The sequence below is a fragment of the Micropterus dolomieu genome, linkage group LG22, assembly GCF_021292245.1.
Source record: "Micropterus dolomieu isolate WLL.071019.BEF.003 ecotype Adirondacks linkage group LG22, ASM2129224v1, whole genome shotgun sequence".
Taxonomy (NCBI): Eukaryota; Metazoa; Chordata; class Actinopteri; order Centrarchiformes; family Centrarchidae; genus Micropterus; species Micropterus dolomieu.
Genome location: NC_060171.1, coordinates 24,839,841 through 24,859,411, shown reverse-complemented (window position 1 = coordinate 24,859,411; position 19,571 = coordinate 24,839,841). Strand labels below are relative to the sequence as shown.

Sequence of the window (19,571 nt, the reverse complement as noted above, 5' to 3'; positions counted from 1 at the left end):
GCTCATCCCGCAGGTTGGCGCAGGCTTTCCCCGCAGCCTTGCGGAGCTCAACTCCGAAAATATTCAAGCATTATTTTTGTTCCGCCATCACTTCTGGTAAAACAGTCAATATTCTAAATCTACACAGCTGGTTTCTCACCTCAAAACTTCTCAGAAGTGGATTTAGTGATGAAATTACATACAAAAATTGTAAAATATAAAACTTTCTGTTGCTGGCCTCTGTCTGGTGCAGCAATGATGATGCAGTAAATAGTGACGATTCTCTCTGACCAATCAGCAGTCTGTCCTGTTTTCACGTTCCATTTTAGTATCCCTCAGCTGGAAGCAGGTACAGGTACAACATTTCTACAATGGAAAACCAAACAAAGGCGAATCGAGCCAAAGAGCCTCCGCTCAGACTAGCTTGGTTTGAGAGCTTTATGACACGTTTTCATTGTGACGTCACAAGTAAAGGAAGTGAAGGGCTGGACTACCAACAAGCTGTTTTCAAGTTGTTCAGAGCAGTGCTTTCTGTGGGAGATGGGAACTTCCTTTGGGCCGGACTTTGGGCTTTTTCACTTTGCAAACCTGTTACATGCACAAAAAAGATATATAACTCAATAAAGGAGAGGGAAAAAGCCAAAAAGAATAATACCACCTCTTTAATATTGTTATCTAATGATCACAGACATGATGTAAAGGCTTTGCTCATTTTAGGGTTTTGAGCTTCTGGGAACAGCAGTAAGCACTATAAAATCGGATGTACGTGATTACCTACAGATCAGTGACAAAAAACTTTGGTGAGGTGGTGGGTCACCATGAGAACAGCTTCAATGCTTTAAGTTTCTGAACTAGTAAGTAAAAATTAACAACAGATGCCCTCGTGTTGTTCAGCAGTGGTTGCAAGAACTTTTACTTGTACTGTTTTTGAGAAAGAGACATTTCCCCTCTAAATGTCTCAGATATTTCATTTTAATAGCTGTTGAGAAAGGTAAAAATATCAAAAATGTTTTACAACAAAAGCAAAGAGTTGGGAAAAATCCAATAACAAATACTTTCTAAAGCAGAACTTCGTTTGTTCTTCTTTTCTCCCCCACTAATCATGTCATGACCCCTTAGATCCATCTTGTGACACTTTGGAGGGTCTCGACCCGTAGGGTGGGAACCACTGAACAATACTACCTATCTGTACTGTATATAAATTAGTTAAAACTAGCTCCCCCTCAACCAGCAACAACTGTTAAATGCTACTTATCCATCAATGCATCAGTATTAACAGCCAATTAATGTTAATAATAATAATCACAATGACCATTTGCTTGCAATGAATACTTTAAAGGATAGTTTTGGTATTTTTAAATCTGGGCTACTAGATAGAAAAATATTTGGAATCCATGCAGTAGATGGCTTCAGCTGCAAACCAGCTGCAGTGGCTACAATGCATTCCTTCAGGGCAATTGAGCCCGTCAAAATTACATCCACAAAAAGTGCTTCTTTTTGCTACTGACAGGCTCCGACTGTTATACCAGGTGCATGACAACATCATGGAAAGGATCCCTACAAGACACTGCTGGTGACACCCTTTGTTTTTAACAGGAAACTGAAGTTTTGCTTAAGGACAATTTTAGCTCTGAAATCTCGTGAGAGGCGAGTTGTTGCACGAAACGCCTGTGAAAATGAGGGAGAGGAGTTTGTAAACTCTTTTCTCCGACTCTGGCTCCAAAGGTTTTTGTACCTACTAGTCATTTCTATACCAACATATGTGAAAATAGGGCCCAGGTTTAAAAATACAGAAATTATCCTTTCACTTTTTAAACTTGAAGTACATTTTGCTCACCACACTATGTTTACATATACTGAGATATCTGTACCTTTGCTTCAGTAAAGGATCTGGGGCCTCATTTATAAACTGTGCATAGACACAAAATGGGGCTGGAAATGTGCGTATGCCACCTTCAACACAAACAAACAAAGTTGTGATCTATAAAAAACAAACTTCATCTATAAAAAACAAGCTTTATGTGAGAATGTGCGGTCCTCCACACAAACTCCATGCGTAAGCACATTAACTGGAGAAATACATGGCACAAGGATGAAATGTTTGAAATGGATACTATTGGGTAAAATCAATCAAAAAATTACCTCTGAGTAATATAGGCCAATAAAACTTAATATAGTTTTATATTATTAGTTCATATGCCAAACAGATGAAAGCTTTCCTGACTAAAAAATCTGATTGTGCGCAGTAAAAAACATCATTTAAGATCATTTGCAGCACACACAGAAAGAATCATGATATAGGATAATTAACACAAACTGAGATATCTGTTTAAACAAAAGAATGCAGAGCAATTTATTCTCATAAATAAGGTGAACAGTCGGACAAAGTAGTGTGTAAGATTTAGTGGCATCTATCGGTGAGGCTGCAAATTTCAACCAATTTTCAAAGAGCGTAGGTGGCTGACACAGGACAAAAGGTGTCTCTTCTGAGACAGCAGAGAGATTTACTTAATTTTTCTGTAATTACTGAAAAATAACATTAACCATATGTTATTGTGACTTGGATCCTGACAGATAACATGGAAAATGTGTAAACCAAGAGTGTGAAACACTGTCACTGTTTCTGCACCACAGTCCATTATAAACCACATAATAGATGAAGTTTATACAAACATTGACAAGGGAAACACATTCATTCTCTCTGTGATTATGGACCCTCACCAAAACTGCCTGCCACCAATAATATCCGGCCTGCTGTCAGACTATGTTGCTTTGATAGCGGCAAAAAATAAATAAATAAATAAATAAAAATCCTTTGATAGCGGTGCTGAAATAGATCTCAGTGATGACAGCAACAATTATTCACATAATTATTTCCTCTTTAGTGGTTTTTACTGCAACATTAAAAGCGCGAGAACATTTGTTGGAGCAATGCTTTATTTCGAGTTTAAATGAGAGCTTTTACTTTGAAAAATTCTGAACGACATTATAAAGAATCTTTAGTCTGCTTGAAACACCTCTGAAAGAGCGTCGAAAAACGTGATTCCCCTAAATGTCCTCTGAGATACTGGGGAAATGAATAAGCATCCTTGGGTTATGAATGCGGATCAAACACGGGAAAACACACGCTGCAGCATGCTTTATTGTGAGCATGTGAAACAGTCGCTTCATGATCAATTTGTTGAAGAAAGAAAAAGTAAGCCAATGGATAAATAAATTGCTCCGATGTACTTATTTGCCGAACCCTGCTGGATATTATTACTTCTTCTTCTTTGAACGTACGTTTCAACATAGTGATAAGTGTCTACGCTACCAGAATTCTACAATAGGAAGAACATACTGACAAAATGTGTTCTGTAGTGCTGTTTGTCTGTTTTCAGCTACTGTAGAAACATGGTGGCGCAACATGGTAACGTCCAAGTAAGGTGACCCGTGGTTATATAATATAGATAGAAATGGCTCATTCTAAGGTAATAAAAATGCGACACCAATGAGAACATAGTTATGGATCTTATATTTCATTTCTGTCACTAGATCTGCAGAAGTATTACACACGGGACCTTTAAAATGATGCTGTTTTCAATGCCTCAGTCAAGCAAATACCAGTGCTTAGTTTCATACATTGTTATCACAGTTTGTTGCCTTGTGGTATTTGAGCCAAACGCTGTGGATGTGATGCATTGCTTGTAATAGCGGTGGAGAAGCACTGTGTGTGTGGGCAAACAACTTAATTTTTCTTGCTTCAACCTCCTCAAAACAATCGTCAGTGTCAAAGTGGGTCTTTTTTTAGTAATCCTGTCAGAATTTGCTGTCCTTATGTTCATGTAGTCCGTACATATTAATGGTAATGAGGGACATTTCACTGACCATTTATAGGCAACTATGGGCGTTTAAAGGGTTGGACACAGAGCTCGTTCACATGCGGCAAATTTCAAGTTGATTGTGATTTATGAAGGGAAATTGTCGTAGGACTTGCATGCGCACTGTTTTGTAAATCATAATATTTTTGTGCTCACGTACTTCCTGTGTTTTGTACATATGCAACCTTTAGGAGTCTTTCCTACGCAGTTTTATAAATGAGACCCCTGAACACTTCTTCTGGTGTTTTGATGATGGTGTACATGTTTTCTGCTTTGAGATTTGGTGAATGTGAATCAAAACATGCAGTGATGTTTCTCCACTCATCTATTTAGGTTTTGTCTTTGCCCCTCAGGTGCTGTAGCAGTTTGTGTACTATGGTGCTGCTGCTTATGGGCTTACAGTGTCCTCTAATGGCTGAAAGGTAAATAACATCTTCATTTATCTAAATAAATAAATAGTGGTGGGATGTTTCTCATCTTGTTTTATTTAGGATGGTTTTGCTGAGAGAAATGCTCTACTTTTTAAGAGCAGCATGCTCACAGTCACACCTCGAAGCTGCCTAGTATAATCACAGTTTGATCTGTTTGAGCAGCTCCACTGGAGCAGTTGGGGGTCAGGGTTTTGCTTAGGGTATTGAATCCTACATTTTCAAACTGTAGACTCTCAACTTAAATGAAGCCAAAGACCTGGAAACATTTCAATGCAGAACCAAGCCCCATTTACAATTTTATTTTTGTTTGTCCAAATTTAGACTGTTATGTAACAGTTTACACTATAAATAAGTAGAAAATACTGCAGCATGTGATATTTGCATTTTAGATGTACACTCATCATGCATACGGTACTACACCTTTAAATAAATGTAATTAATGTTGGAGGCTAATAACTAAGCTCTAACAACAACAATTATTGTAATGCTTGACGCCAGAAACAGCCGTGAACCCGTTCAAGGATCCTTCTCCCACTGTGGGAAATCCCACTTGTGTTAACTGCAGAGATCAACTGTAAATCATAAGTAATGAGCTGTTAGAAAAAATGTGATGCCAATAGCTCCCCAATAGGTGGCAGTGTGCATTCATACAACAGTTTATCTCAGAGCTTATGCTTGAGCAAGGCTAAATCAAACATTGATAATTTAGTAATAACATTAATAAACATACAGAGAAGCAGATGTACTGTAGCATGAATGCAGTGATGAGCTCACAGAGATCTGGCTTTTCATGTCTATCATACACCAAGACTCATGAATACAAATGGATAAATGTGAAGCTCCTTAAAGACCTACAGGGAGTTGAAACCATCCTCTTTGCCTCTTGTAGGTGTGTAGATCGACCCGATACAGACATCAAGACCATCAGTTGCATTATACAAGCAGCTCTGCATGCTTCCCCCAGCGGCTCGCTCCAGTGTCACAGCTGCTTAATTCCTAATTAAACATGGTGTAGGGCGACCTGCTGGGACACCCACGCTTATGAGTTTATACTGGAGACTGCGAGAAGCTCAGGTCAGAAGGCTATAGGCTCCTGACGTGAATGATTAATCCCAAAAATGACTGCTTTTCTCATCAGAGGCTCTTGTTGCTGTTAATTTTTAGCAGAGTAGGACAAGAAAAGCTGTTCCAGTTTATTTCTTAGTCATACTAATCACAAAGAATAGCCTTAAGGAAGATAAACTGAAAAATACACGGAAGGATTATTCAGGTGTGGGAGATAATAAAGACATCTTGCTTTACTTTGCTGAGCATGTCGCCCCACGAAGAACCAGCCTGACCAGCATTTGATGATGAAAGTTGGCTTGATGTTCAAAAACGAGAGATTTGACGATCGCTGCTGTGAACTGGTGTTTGAACAAGATCAAGCTCAAAATATTATCAAAGATAATCATTTATTTAAAAGGAAATAGATAATACAAATGAAACAAAATCATTTTGTCACGTAAACGATTTCATGAGTCATTAAAAGCGAAAAGGATCCGGTTCTCTCACAGGAAACTCATTTGCCATCTTACTAGACATTACTCTTATGAGTTTTATGACATGAATAGTTTGACACAGGGTGCTTCCGAAAAGTGCTTTCTGTGGAGTAAATACTGTACAGCGCAATGCCAAGTAAACAATACATCACATCTGATCATTCATTGGTAAACATCTTTTATATCAAAGAACTTAAATGTTCAAAGTTTCATCAATACAGTACATTTATAGCAGACTTCACATAGACCCTGGGCAACCTCCCAGTCTCAGAGTATTTCACATTTAATTATCTCCCTTTGGAATTCCACCAACACTCTGATTAGTGTTGCTTTTCTGCAACCTTCAGTTCTGTTTCTCCGAGTGCAGCCTCACCCGCTCTTCTCACAGTTCAGCTGCCCTCTGCTCTCCTTCAGTTTGTCTCTCTGGCCCTCCGGAGTCTTGGAGTCTCCTCTCAAATCGCTAACCACAGCTTGGAGGGTTTTGAACCTGTCTAGCCGGGTGCTCTGGGCTGCCTGAAGCCTGACTTCTGAACCCTGAGATGCACTGAGGGAGCTGAGGGAGCGCACTGCCGCCAGGCCGCGCTCCTTTCCGGAGGGACGGCGCGGTGTGGTCATGGTGCCGAGCTCCCCCGGATGTTCCATGTCCCTGATGACCTCACACAGGTAGCGAGCCAAGTCCTGGCTGGAGAAGGAGAGGGTTTTCTGGGAGCGGCGGAAGGTCAGAGGGGACGGCAGGGTTTCTGTCTCTGACGGGGGAATGGCCAGACGCAGGGCAATAGCTGCGCTGCCATTACCATTAGACATCCCCTTCTTGTTGTTGTCCTGGGGAAGCTTAGTCTGCGGGTAGGAGATGATACTTTGTGGATAGCTGTACCGGAGTGACTGTGCTGGGCTGGGCTGGAGGGAGCGCTGCAGCTCCACCATATTAAAGGCATTCTGAGTGACCAACAGAGGGAAAGGCAGGGAAAGAGAGAAGGACAGAAGAGAGATAAAGAGACATTTTCTTTCTCCTGTGTAATCTTCTTTTGGAATTTAAGAGACACTGAAAAACAACATTGCCACATGACACCAATCTGTGGTCAGAGCAGTGTAGCTTAGCTAATGCCTGTGGTGGCAAATAAACCCGTTCCTCAGACTAAGAAGAAGATCCACTATGTAGGAAGAGATGTTGGCAACTAGAGCATCATTGATTAGCCAAGTAATTAATTATCTGATTGCTTGTTGGTAGGGTTGGGGTGGGGTGGGGTGGGACTACTATTACCTGCACTATTAAAACAGAGGCTATTGGTGCCTAATTTCAGCTAAGTAACTCACATTCCTCGACCTCCAGTGAACTAATAGGCCTATTTGGTTTTCATTTCAAGGCACCAACAAACACTGCTCTCTATCAAATGTTGGTTTTTACTTGTTTTGCTTCTGTCCTACCTTATTTTTATGCTTTTATCCTTTTAAAATGTCTTGAAATATAGTATGATGACATTTAGAATACATAAAAGCTGAAATGAGAACTTCATAATGGGCAATAGAGTTCTGTCATCTACTTCTGTTCCCTTCCTGTCTAAATACCAGTGTGCAAATGTGTTTACCTGGTCCTGCTCCCCTCCACCTTCCTCGTCGTAGTTGAGCACATTTTCTCGGATGTCCTCCCACTCGCCGTGATGCGCAGACACATGGTACACACCCTCCTTCAGGCCCTTGTGCCTCCTCCAGCACGAGTAGAGAAACAGGCCCAGCATCAACACTGAGGGGTGCCAGAGACCAGGTCAGCACAGCGGGAGCACTCACATCATTTAAATGAGATTCTGAGCATGAAAACATATCTTTGGGTGTAAATGAAATTGACAACGTGAGCGGAAAGTGGCGATTTAAATCATATAAACACTGAAATACTAGTTAACACGACACTGGCTGTACAATGTATGTATTATGTACATTCATCTTACATTTTCATCAAATGTAAAAGAGTGCACAACAGCCTTCTAAATAAATGGGTAATGCAGACTGGATTTTCCATCACATTGATTTGTCCTGTAAGACACTCAAGACATACTAATGGAACACGCATGGAAACAGAGGCACCACCTTTTCACCTATTCCGGTTGATGTTGCCTCTCTGTTTCCTGTCTTATCAAAGACCGCAGCTCCTTAGAAAACCTATTAACTGAATTTGTACTCCTCCCAGCTTAAACTCAAAGCCTCAGTGACTCGGCTGAACGTGGAGAGGACTGCTGCAGGAGTCGAGCAGGAAAGGTCCTAAAGCATACACATCAATCACAGCTATTGTGTGCTGAATTATACAACATGCTGGACTGACCTTTAAAGTCCATTAATCTCAACCAATATTTTTCTCCAATCTGCCATCCTTCTTTTTCCTTTCTCCCTTCCTCGCTATCTGTTTTTACCGAGTTCACTCTCTTTCTTTTTTATCTCTGTAATTCTTTTTTTTTTTAGTCTCTCCATATTGGAACCTCCCTCTGTCTTTCTTCTTCTCTTCCTCACTCATTAAGTTCCTCACTGTTGCTATTTTTCAGTCCCTCTCTGGCCTCTGTCTGGCCTCGGCTTTTATCTCTCATGCTAGATGGGATCCATTTCAACTAGAATTGTTTATATTGTGCGTGCTAAGTATCACTTTAATTGGAAATCTTCTGAGAAATGTAAGGTAATCACATTAGTCTGGATTCTTAAAGTAATTGCTTCGAGAGAGTATAACGCACCGAAGGCTCTTTGGGGGTCACACTAACAGGCAGGTATTCATAAACAAGGACAGAAAAACAACTCCCAGAGAGCTAATCTCTGCTGAAAAATGTTATCTCAATTAAAAAATCATCATCTCTATTTATTCACTGCCTGGAACATCTTTAGCACCTTGGCTGCTACACCTTTCTATTTCTATGCTGCTCTCATATCAGAGAGAAAAAGAGAGATTGTAAGCTTCCCTCCCCTCGCACCTCAGCCGGCCCACGGAGAGCGGTATTGATCAGCTGCCCTGGCTTCTTCACCGCTGCGCCGGAGCGCCCTCACAGAAAACACCAGAATCTCGATGAGGGTCGGCGCCAACCAGACACTGCCCCTCCCTCTCACCTCCAGAATTACCTGCTCCAAGGTGCTGCCTGCAGGCGTGCGCTCACCTCGACCCTCAAGATCACCTGAGCTGATGAGCTGATATTCAGCACATCGCTACGGGGGAGGAGTTCGATACACAGCGCAGAGGGGCTGAAGCACAACCCCTCCAATACACACACACACACGCGCGCACACACACACACACACACACACACACGTGCGCACACACGCATACAGGCACGCACACGCACACACACACACACACACAGTTCCCTGTTGAAAAACTTTCCCCTACACCTGCAGCCACTACTACCCAGAGTTGTGTGTGTGTGTGTGTGTGTGTGTGTGTGTGTGTGTGTGTGTGCGCGCGCAGCTACAATCCAGTGAGTGATCAATATCACTCAATATCACTCAACTACAAAACAGCTTGATCAAAACACTTAACCCTTTTACTGCAGCTGCGGTCTGAGGATAATGAAAAAAAATTTGCTGTGATAGATGACACATCAACTGAGGGTTAGGGGGAAAAGCAGAAGAAGAAAACGGAGGAATGAGCAAAAGGAAATGAGACAGGTGAGAGATGGGGAAGATTTGAAAATAATCATTTATTTATAAATCTTTGGGGGATTAAAAAGAATAGGCACTTCACATGATCGCTTGGCATCCAGAGCCCATGGAAGCTATGGGAAGCTAATTTCTTCCATTCTTCAAAAACAGAATGTCAGATTTGATGCTGGACTAATGGGTCTTGGTCAGACCTTCAGCTCTTAGGGCTCCGCCAGTAGCACAAACTCAACTCACATTCTGGTCGGTCTGTGATGGCTTATGTAAAACTTAATAATGGATGATCGTTTTAACTTTTAATGCACGTTGAGGCAGAGCAGTAGTCCCCCTTTAATTTAGCACCCAGCTAGCAGTCTCGCTTAGTGCAGCGAGTGTGAGTGTGTATTTATGGTGGTGGTTCCTGTGGTGATGAGGGTCATCATTCAACAACTACATACTGTATAACTACATACATTAAACCTGACCACTGGTTTAATTTTATTTTCATCTCTCAGGCCCGGTGATCATGAGGTAAACTGGTTCTTCCTTTTGCTTTAATTTTGGGAGAAAAAGTGGTTTAGCTTATTTTATTATTATTTTTTTTAAGGCTTGAAAATGTAATCACATTCATCTTTAAATCTGAATTATATTGACAAAGAGGCTGTGATTCTTGTTGAGGGGAAAGTTTGAGCCTTGGTGTCTCATCAGCAGCGGCATACAAACTATGGAATGCACCTTCTTTTAAGTTGCATGCAAGCAACACTTGAATTTTCATGAATGATGCCAAGGCCACACTTTATCATCTTTGAATTCATTATCAAATATTGAAGACTGCTTTATACGTTTCATTCTCAAGTGTCAGAATAACTGATGGAATGTAGTCAGTTAAGAGGAGGGAATGTTGAGTCAGTTATAGAGGCAGGGACAGTGTATTGGATTGCCCACGCGTTTTATAAGCCTGTCTCTGACAGAAAGACTCATAAACAGCGATGTGGCCCTACAGAGGGTTGTGAGTGCAACATACAAGCCACTCACAAACAATCTTCTATCATTGGGAGACCAGATTTCCTCATCTGCAATGCCTAAAACTAACAATTAACTCATCATGTTCATCTTTTGGTGTGGTGTTTTATGTAGAGATTTCAATGCATATATTTAAAAAGGTGCGCCTGGCAGCAGATGTAGGTGGATATTGAATCTTGATCCTGTTAGTTTTTAACTTATGAGCATGCAATTTTATTAGATTTATTAGAAGGTGTCATTAGTACTTGACCGGTTTGACTCTAGAGCTGATGCATTCCCCGATTAATCAATGAGTCGGTCAACAGAGATTTTTGTGTTGTCAAAAAGTCCCTGGTTCATTTCAACTTTTCTCAGTTTTTCTTCAAAACATTGTCTGATAAAACAAACACTCAGATCTGGAACTCTTTGATTGGCATTTTCACTGTTTTCTGACATTCATTCATCAAAGAATAAATGGAAAAATAGTTCAATAACAGATTGTTTTCTCAGTTAAAACCGACAATTGTATTTCTTTATCTGAAAACGTAACTTGAGGTGTCAATTTTAGGCATTTTTAAGTTTGTGTATGCTTCCACTTTGCATAATTACACAATGGTTAAAAATAACATTTCATTACATTTTACACAGATACACAACTATACCTTCCAAAGAAAGTAAATGGCCAAGCCAACGTTTTTGAACCTCTGTCTGGCTGACTTTAAATACTGAATGAAAAATGACACAAAACCAAGGCAGATGTATACCCCTGAATCAAATTAAATTTTGACGCAGAGAGAAAGAAAGTGATTTCACAAACATTTTCACTCCATACATAAAAAAAGGTCATCCATGTAATATTTTCTTCTTGCTTAAAAAACACTATGCACTCAGTCATAAAACTCAAAGCATCAAAATTCAGCAGCTCATGTCTCAACAGGCACTACAAAGAGACCACATAACCCTCATCTTATACTTATTGATTTTAAGATTCTACTCCTTACATACAAAGCTGTCAATGGTCGAGCTCTGGTATACATTTCTGAACTTATGACCCCTTGTATGTCAGAGTGCACCCTTAGATCATCCAGTTAGTCAAAGTCTTCAAAGGGAGATTTTTTCAGTGAAGGACCTCATACTCCCACACCCAAGACTAGTAAATTCAGATTTTACTTACTTATATATAAGTTATTTTCTTTTAACATGCTCTCACTTGATTATTTTCTCACTATCATATGATTTTGTGACTTGAACTTATACTTACTTACTTAACTATATTTGTATTGCTGCTCTGGTGTTCTGGTTTTTGACCTATTTATCAATGTGAATTGTTTAATGCCATCTTTTTTCAAATATCTCAGCAAACATTAAACATCTGTAGAACTTCTGACCAGCAGGCTCACACAAATGTATTGCCCAGATGTAATGTAAATGGTCAGTCATTAAAGAGGCAATTAAAATATTAGCTAAAACACTCATTGTGGGATAAAGATTGTGTTACCTTACTGGATTTTCATCACATTATAGCCATTCATAGGAAATTGTTTTTCCATATAATCATGGTTATTTAACTTTTTTAAATAAATAGTAAATAGTTACATTACAAAGGAACTTATGATATAAAAATAGGTTATTAGATGAATTTAAAATTTCCAAATACACTGAAGGATTACATGCTCAATTAAGTTTACTACTGGGTACTGAACTTGAACTTGAACTTGGTAAGATATGAGATAAAAAAAGTCCTTACTATGGAGTTTCTTCTTGACGTAGGTGAGCCCTGATTACAGTGTCAAACAGTGTACATAGCACTAAAGTGCACAATATGGGCACATTTACAGTGACTTGGGAAAACAGAAATATACACAGGAATGTACAGTGAAAGGCAAAAGAAAAAAACATCAAGGGAGTAAAATGAGTGGATGGCGGGATATAAAATAACTTGGACAGATAAAAAGCACGGCAGAGAGTGAAATTGACTTCTGAAGTCAGAGCGTAACATTGGAAGAGACAGGGGACAAAGAAGTGATGAGAAATATAGAAAAACACATAAAGAAACTCCCCGATTCTCCGGGGACTAACAGCTTCCCTGTGAATCACAAATTAAGATATACAATGTTTCCCTCCCTGCTTGTCTCGCTGCAAATATTTGTTTCATGTTTCAACCACCAACCTCCTTTGGAGAAATCATATCCTGGTGGAACACAAATCGTATTGCAAGTCAGTACGACTACAAGATATGTGTATGCAGATTTCACAGAACCAAACAAGCGTGGAAAACAAATAAAGCAGTGGATGTTAAAGATAAAACAAACAAAATGCAAGAATCATACCACGGAGATGTGAAAAACGGACTCCACAAAGATGAAAATCAATATATAACAGATGAAAAAGAGAAAAAATGGCAGACAAAAACATATCAAATATATTAAAATATATGAAGGGAGATGATGACAGTGTTAGTGGGTTACCACAGGTAGAAGAGGACATAGTCGACATAGCTACCTAGAAAGGCCATAACACAGATGCTGATGGCGAACATGGAGCTAAGGCTGAGGCTGTTGCTGTCATCGTTGTGGAACATGGTGAGTGTGACCTCACAGTGGCGTCCCCGGTAACCCTCGCTGCAGTGGCATGAGTAGCGGGACGGAGAGTGAGGCACACACGTGCCGTGGCGGCACGGCCGGCTGGCGCACAGAGTGTAGACACACACTTTGCCCAAGGAGCTCTCTTTGGTCATGTGGCCTGGAGGGCACCTGTGCAGAGAGGAGACAGTAGTGAAAAGCAAAAAACAAGACACTTGGGAAGCTGTCAGATAAAAGGAGAACTGAATTCTACAGAGCTATGAAACCTAAGTTGACAGTGTAAAAATAAATCCCTCAGGAGTTACACCTCTTATATTAGATTCAAAGATAAGTTCTTTGATGTTTACAGTGTCGACTGTACTTTAACTGAAAGAAAAGAGAAAAAGAAACTGAGGAGCTAAGCTTGGCTTTGCAGTAGTAGTCCCTCAGTATATTTGCACAAAATATCCCTTGAATATCATTCACCCCTGCCACCTGCTTCTCTCAGTGCTTTGTATCCTGAGGCTGTGCTGCAATCTCGGTATATGGATATCCAACCGCAGTAAAAAAAGACCCACACTGGTTCAGAGTCCTGAAATCACAGCCAGGATACTCAGTGGTCCTGCAGAGTTTAAAGGGGGAGATGAGACTCTGACAGTCCCTGCTATTCACTCAGGTTGACGCACTATTAGACACACAGTGTGACATCACTGAACTCAGCCTACCTGCCGTCTGGTGGACACTTTGATAGTGACTGATGTGTGTCGCAGGAAAACTGATCAGACGATGATACTCAAACTCAGTCTCCACAGGTAATATATCATATGTATTGATTACTGTATGTTTGATTTCCGTCTTTACTGTATGTTTATTTGAATGTATAAATTGTAAACAATGACTATTATTAATAAATTGTTTACTAATGTTTAATAGCTCATTACTAGGCCATTACTATGAACAACTTTAGGGTTGCCAATTTTGAATATTGGTAAATTATCATTAATAAATACTCATGGGGGTCTCTCTTCCTAATAAGCCATCAGCAAATGTTATTAAGTCACATGCAATAAAACATTAATAATGACTTTATACAACAATACAGTGAGTATACACTTATAGGTCTGGGTGCTCTGGTGCTCTTTTTGAGAAGGAGTGGTCTACCTGATGGACTTGACAAGTTTATGAGGGAGGAGGCTGAAGTATCTAAAAGGATTTTTCTCAACCTGGCAACCCAAGAGTTGTATTTATTTTCAGAGCAATAATAATATACTGTGCTTGTAAAAAAATATATTAGCTGACAAACGATATAAATAGCCTTCAAATTAATGTGCCAAACCTCTGTAGCAGTTTTTCATGTCATGAATAAGTTACTTACAGGTTAATTATTCTAGCTTCCTACTGTAGGAAACCCATAGCAATCCTTGTCTCTGAAAGTATGTGTAGCCCACAAGATGTACAGAAAGGAGCTGCATACTGTAATTAACATGCTAGGTTGGTTTTTCTGTATATTTATAGCACCTGCACTCGTGGTGTCTCCAGAGGTCCACGCAGACCAAGGGAGGGGAGCAGTGATGTTTCCTGCAGGCTTCTGAAGAGCAGCCGATAGAGACGCCCTGCGAAGTGACCACCTGAAGCCCCTCAGAAGGCTGCTCCTGATCCAGAGGGATGGAGCGCCTGTTAAACCTCACATCTCGCAAACAGCCTGGTGGAGAGAGAGAAAAAAAGAAAAAACAAACCTTTTACAATGCCAAAAGACACACTAAGACACCAGTCCTCGGGCAAAATCTTTTATGGACACACATTAACACCATGGCAAAGGTGTAAATTCAAATACGCAGACACACACACAGTGACACACATAAAGAGACTCGCTGATACACCTGCGGACACGTACACACGCTCTCATGCATGCAAACACCCAAACAGCCTGAGGCTAAGCTGTCAGCATGGACTTCTTTTTTGCAGGATATTTTCTCTGCTGGTTAGTTTGCTCACTCTGTGGGAAGCATGAGGTCTAACACATCAATTAAACACAGATCAGGCCCACTGACTCACTTTCTCTCATCTGCTTGAACTAAGGGATCAAAACACCTTTGGGCCAGGTTGTGAAATGGAGAAGCACAAGTAAGTGGTAAAGATAAGCAATGAATCATTTATATGTCCATTAATTTTATAAAAGTATACAAGTTAACTGTGAAGTCCACTCTTTTGAGTATGTGTTTGCCAATTAATCTATTTATTTATTTTTAACATATTAAATTGTTTTCACGAAAACCGGCACGATGTACAATGTTAAACGTAATGCAAATGATTTTTCAACAATTAAATGATCCTTTCACTCATTTATCTTAATCTCCACTCATTCAGTCTCACTAAAATCCTGTAATCAGACAACTACCCAGGAAACTCCGGTTGTGTCCTGAGGGAAAAGAGTTTCCAAGCATCACCACGGAGGGGTCAATAATGATCTCCTGACTCTGCCCAGGCGAGGCCGTAAGTTCTCGTCGTCCTCCACCTCCGTCCAGTCGCAAGGTGAACTCTCTGCCGTACCGATCCAGCTCCACCTCATGCCACTCTCCATCATCGAGGCGATGATAGGGCAGTGTCAGGTTGTAGTCTCCATCTCCAAGGTTGTATAAAACAGCCAGTAGACCCTGAATAACCTGAGATGCAGAGTAGAGTCTTGCTCATTTGAAATTCACAGCATTCATACATTCATAGAGAACCTAAGAAGCAAGAAATAATAATGATGTTTCCATATTTTAAATGGGCCCCAGATATGAGGGGTCAAAACTCTACTACAGGACTGCAAATGGAAGACTTTTGCATTGCTAAATCAACATAAGCTCGTCTGTTCTGTCAGCTGCAGTAACACTGTGTTAGTGTGGATTTCAAGGCTCGGAATGGTTGTGTGAATAAAACTGCAAAATGGGGTGACACAAATTCTACACTGACAGACCTGGACTCCTTCCATATTGTGCTGTGTTGAAGGGCAAAAACAGATGTAGTTCATAACAACTTTGTAAGAAGTGGGCCAGCTCCCGTGGTGGAGAAAAGGCTGCAAAGGTTGGGCCAGGCAAGAATTGTGATATTTAACTACCCAGTAAAAAGACTCTCTGTGGTGAACCTGCCAGAAAAAATGCCAATGAAAATTTCAGTGGTAAAATTTAATTCAGCAATTTTGTTGCCACGACGCTTTGCAGAGCTGCCGTACACATCACTGCATGGCAGAAGACGGAGTCATCCCGAAGGGAAGGTATACAAGAAACAACAATTATCTTCAGCAGTTAAGGATGAGCGAACACAATGGACTCAACCAATGAGGGGCTCCCATAACTGCAGCTCGTACATGTCCAAAGCTTAATTGGAAACAGTGGGGCAAGATAATTTACATTCAGCCCAGCCTGCATTAACTATTGCTCCCTCAGCATGGGCATCTCAAATGCATCTCCCCCACTGGACACACACAACACACACACACACACACACACACACACACACACACACACACACACACACACACACACACACACACACACTGTAAAAGCTGACTGTGCTCTCCCCACTGCTTCATCCTGCCCTGAAGACCACAACAAAAATGAGCAAAGGACAAAGGACTCAATCAATACTCAGGAAGAAATCTGATTATATAAACTTTCTGCAGTGCCCCCAGAGATCTAACCAATCACCATTAAGCACAAAATGTTCAAGTGAATTTCTAAAGTCTGAATTTCTATAGAACTTTTTAAACTCAAATCACATATGAAGCAAAAATAAATAAATGAAAAGCTATGATTTTTACTGTTCTTAAGGGTCACTGGTCTTTGACAAAGTAGTGCATGCCAGTCGCTCACAAAAAACTCCTTTACAGACTGCATTGGATAAATGTTTTCTTTACAGAGACACCGTACTCCTTGGAGAGCTGCATGCTGTTTATATCCAGCTAGCCCCTGGTAACCTTTGTGTGAAAGTGTGGTTATTTATTCAGTGTGCACTCCATCCCATATCTACCCTTAAGAAAAAAAAGGGGGAGAGAGACAGCCCTTTAAATTAGGGCTTGTTGTTGGCAAACACACCAGACTTGTGCTCAAGTGTTTCTAAGAGCTTTGAGACAACCAGGCTGAAAATGCTTCAGCATGCTGCCACAGACAGACATCAGATGTTTTATACAGCTCACCAATTCAGCTCCAGAGAGGCTTTTACAGAGAGGCTTTACAGCCCACATACAGTAAAGGCTACAGCCTTTTCCTTTTCCTGTCACTGTGGGACTGCAACAAGGGAAGAGGACCACACTGTTATTCCTCATGTAGTGTAAATACCCAAAGAAAATCAAGAGACAAGGCCAATGCTTTAAACAGTGCTGTCTAACAAAGAAAGCACACAAGCACAAAAACAAGATGTTTTCAAAGACAGAGCAGTAGTGTGGAGTATACCATAACTGGAGACAGGTTCACTGCAAACAGGTGACCTGTGAGTAAGCCAAAAGTGACAGTCCTAACAGAGCCATTTACTTCCAGGTGCAGTTCACACTCGGCATGTCAGTCCATGAGACAAAAGGCTTTGACAAGAAAAACTGGCTTCATATCCACTTAGGAAAGTGTCAGGAAGGAGAAGCATGATATTATTGGACTGTGTGAGGTACTCCTGAAGAAACGTTCTGTGAGAGCAACACTCCACTTTACCAGCTCCATCAGTTGAGTGAGCAGCATGCATGCAGACATGCCTTTGAACTCGCCACTTGAAGCTAGCTGTGTCAAAACCCTCAAGTACAGAGCAGGGAATCTGACCTTCACTTAAGCACAATCTTCCCCTGAGTTCCAGTGCCCACACTTTCTTGTCATACTAATTTGAGATTGAAACATTAACCAGACATAGAAATAACCTTAAATAAAGGAGGCCTAATTTTTTTAATAGCAGCCTCTCAATAGTAACATTCTGCAAACTTATTGAAAGACCTTGTGGAGAACATACATACAGTATGTCAATCACCAGCCCCCTCAGTATCCACCCATATGTCTCTAACCCTGGTATTACTCACTCTTAGCCTGACAAGCATTTGCAACAATCATTAATTATAATTTTATGCCCCACAAACAAGACAATCAGAGCTGTCAAGGTGGAGGGGAGTGACCAGCCATGACTCACCTCTAAACGTAGGTATTCATTCTGCTCCTGGGAAAGCATGCTGAGGATAACACCAGCAGCGGCACGTGTCCGAACCCCAGCCTGGACCTTTGTCTGTCGCGCAGGTAGCGACCACAAGAGCTGAAACTGAATGTGGCTCCGGCCGTCGAAGGAGAACTCTGGAGCCACTTGTCAATCAAAAACACACAAGGCTAGTTCAATTAATTCAGCTGTCATATGGGAAATACCAAGGATACCAAAAGCGAGGGAGTGCTGTTCCGCAAAAGCACTTTGTGTAAGGCGAGGTTATCTTCCTACAGCAGCAAACTCCACAGAGATCTCACTGTGCTTTCCCTGAAAACCTCACGGTCAATTAAGAGCAATTTGTTAGGGTTACCTTGATCGCACTGAGGCCCTGTAAACCCTGGTTCACAGAGGCAGCTGAAGGAGCCCCGCTCGCTGTGACAGCTACCCCTCTTGCCACAAGAGGGAAGATTCTCCATGTTGGTGCACTGGTCATCAATAAGAGAGCAGCCAGGCACAGTGTTGAAGGATTCAGCAGGGGAACCAAGGTCATACAGCTGAATGGAAAGAGAAGAAGAAGAAGACCAGTAAAAAAATATGAAGAGGAGAAAAACTAGCTTCCTACTGTAGGAAATTGAAAGGTGGATGTCTCTGGCATAGTAATAATACTGGATGAGTGAAAGGAAATGTGATTGCAGATTGAGCATCTTATAATTTAATTAAGATAATATAAATTAAATATGTTGATGCTGGTTGTTTAATGATATATGGCATCCTGATTTATCTTTTCTAAAAACAAAAGATGTTTTTACTTTAATATTACTACTATTAAGGTAAAGACAAAATTGTTTTTATTGATCACACGCAGGGAAATGCCATGCACAAATTAAGATGTAACCTAAAAAAACACTAGAAAAACTATAATACTATACATATTATCATCATCAAATTCATCATCATCATTTGTAATAAATCAATAAAAAATTGCACTTCATAAACGGAACTGGTGGGTTGGTAAGGTGTTTCATGTCTGCAGACAAAATGAGGTTGTTGCACTTGTAGCAGCATAACAAAAGTGTGTGAAACCCTTTAGGGCAAAGATAAGTAGTGCCACCGACTTAGAGTCAAATATGCCATGTGTTGCTAATACACATATTATTTTACAGCAGCAGAAACAGCTCAGTACATTTACTCAAGCTCTGCACCATTTTGAGGTACTTTATCTGAGTGTTTACATTTTATGCTGTATTGATAATCCACCACATATTGCAAAATATTGTAGTTTTAAATCCACCACATTTATTAACACCAATAGTTATTACTTAAGATTTTACACACAAAAATACGATCAGTTTATATTGTATTGTAGATTAAACTATCTGGCAGTTTATAAAGTAAATACATTTTGTGCCACCTAAAACAACCACTGAACTATATTAAAAA

At 40.5% G+C, this 19,571-nt stretch overlaps 1 protein-coding gene across 2 annotated transcripts in view; it reads right to left on the bottom strand.

The window, feature by feature from the left end:
• Positions 1-5,783: 5,783 nt before the first annotated feature.
• The window catches only part of si:ch211-186j3.6 (neural-cadherin), a 71,624-nt gene continuing 57,836 nt past the window's right edge, over positions 5,784-19,571 (bottom strand). For both annotated transcript variants that reach the window (XM_046038681.1, XM_046038682.1), the window contains 7 exons: positions 18,502-18,685; positions 18,126-18,292; positions 15,379-15,643; positions 14,499-14,682; positions 12,922-13,172; positions 7,398-7,552; positions 5,784-6,747 (listed from right to left, as the gene is read on the bottom strand). In XM_046038681.1, the coding sequence (XP_045894637.1) occupies positions 6,181-6,747; positions 7,398-7,552; positions 12,922-13,172; positions 14,499-14,682; positions 15,379-15,643; positions 18,126-18,292; positions 18,502-18,685 (1,773 nt within the window). In that variant the 3' untranslated portion in view covers positions 5,784-6,180. The remainder of the gene's footprint in view (positions 6,748-7,397; positions 7,553-12,921; positions 13,173-14,498; positions 14,683-15,378; positions 15,644-18,125; positions 18,293-18,501; positions 18,686-19,571) is intronic.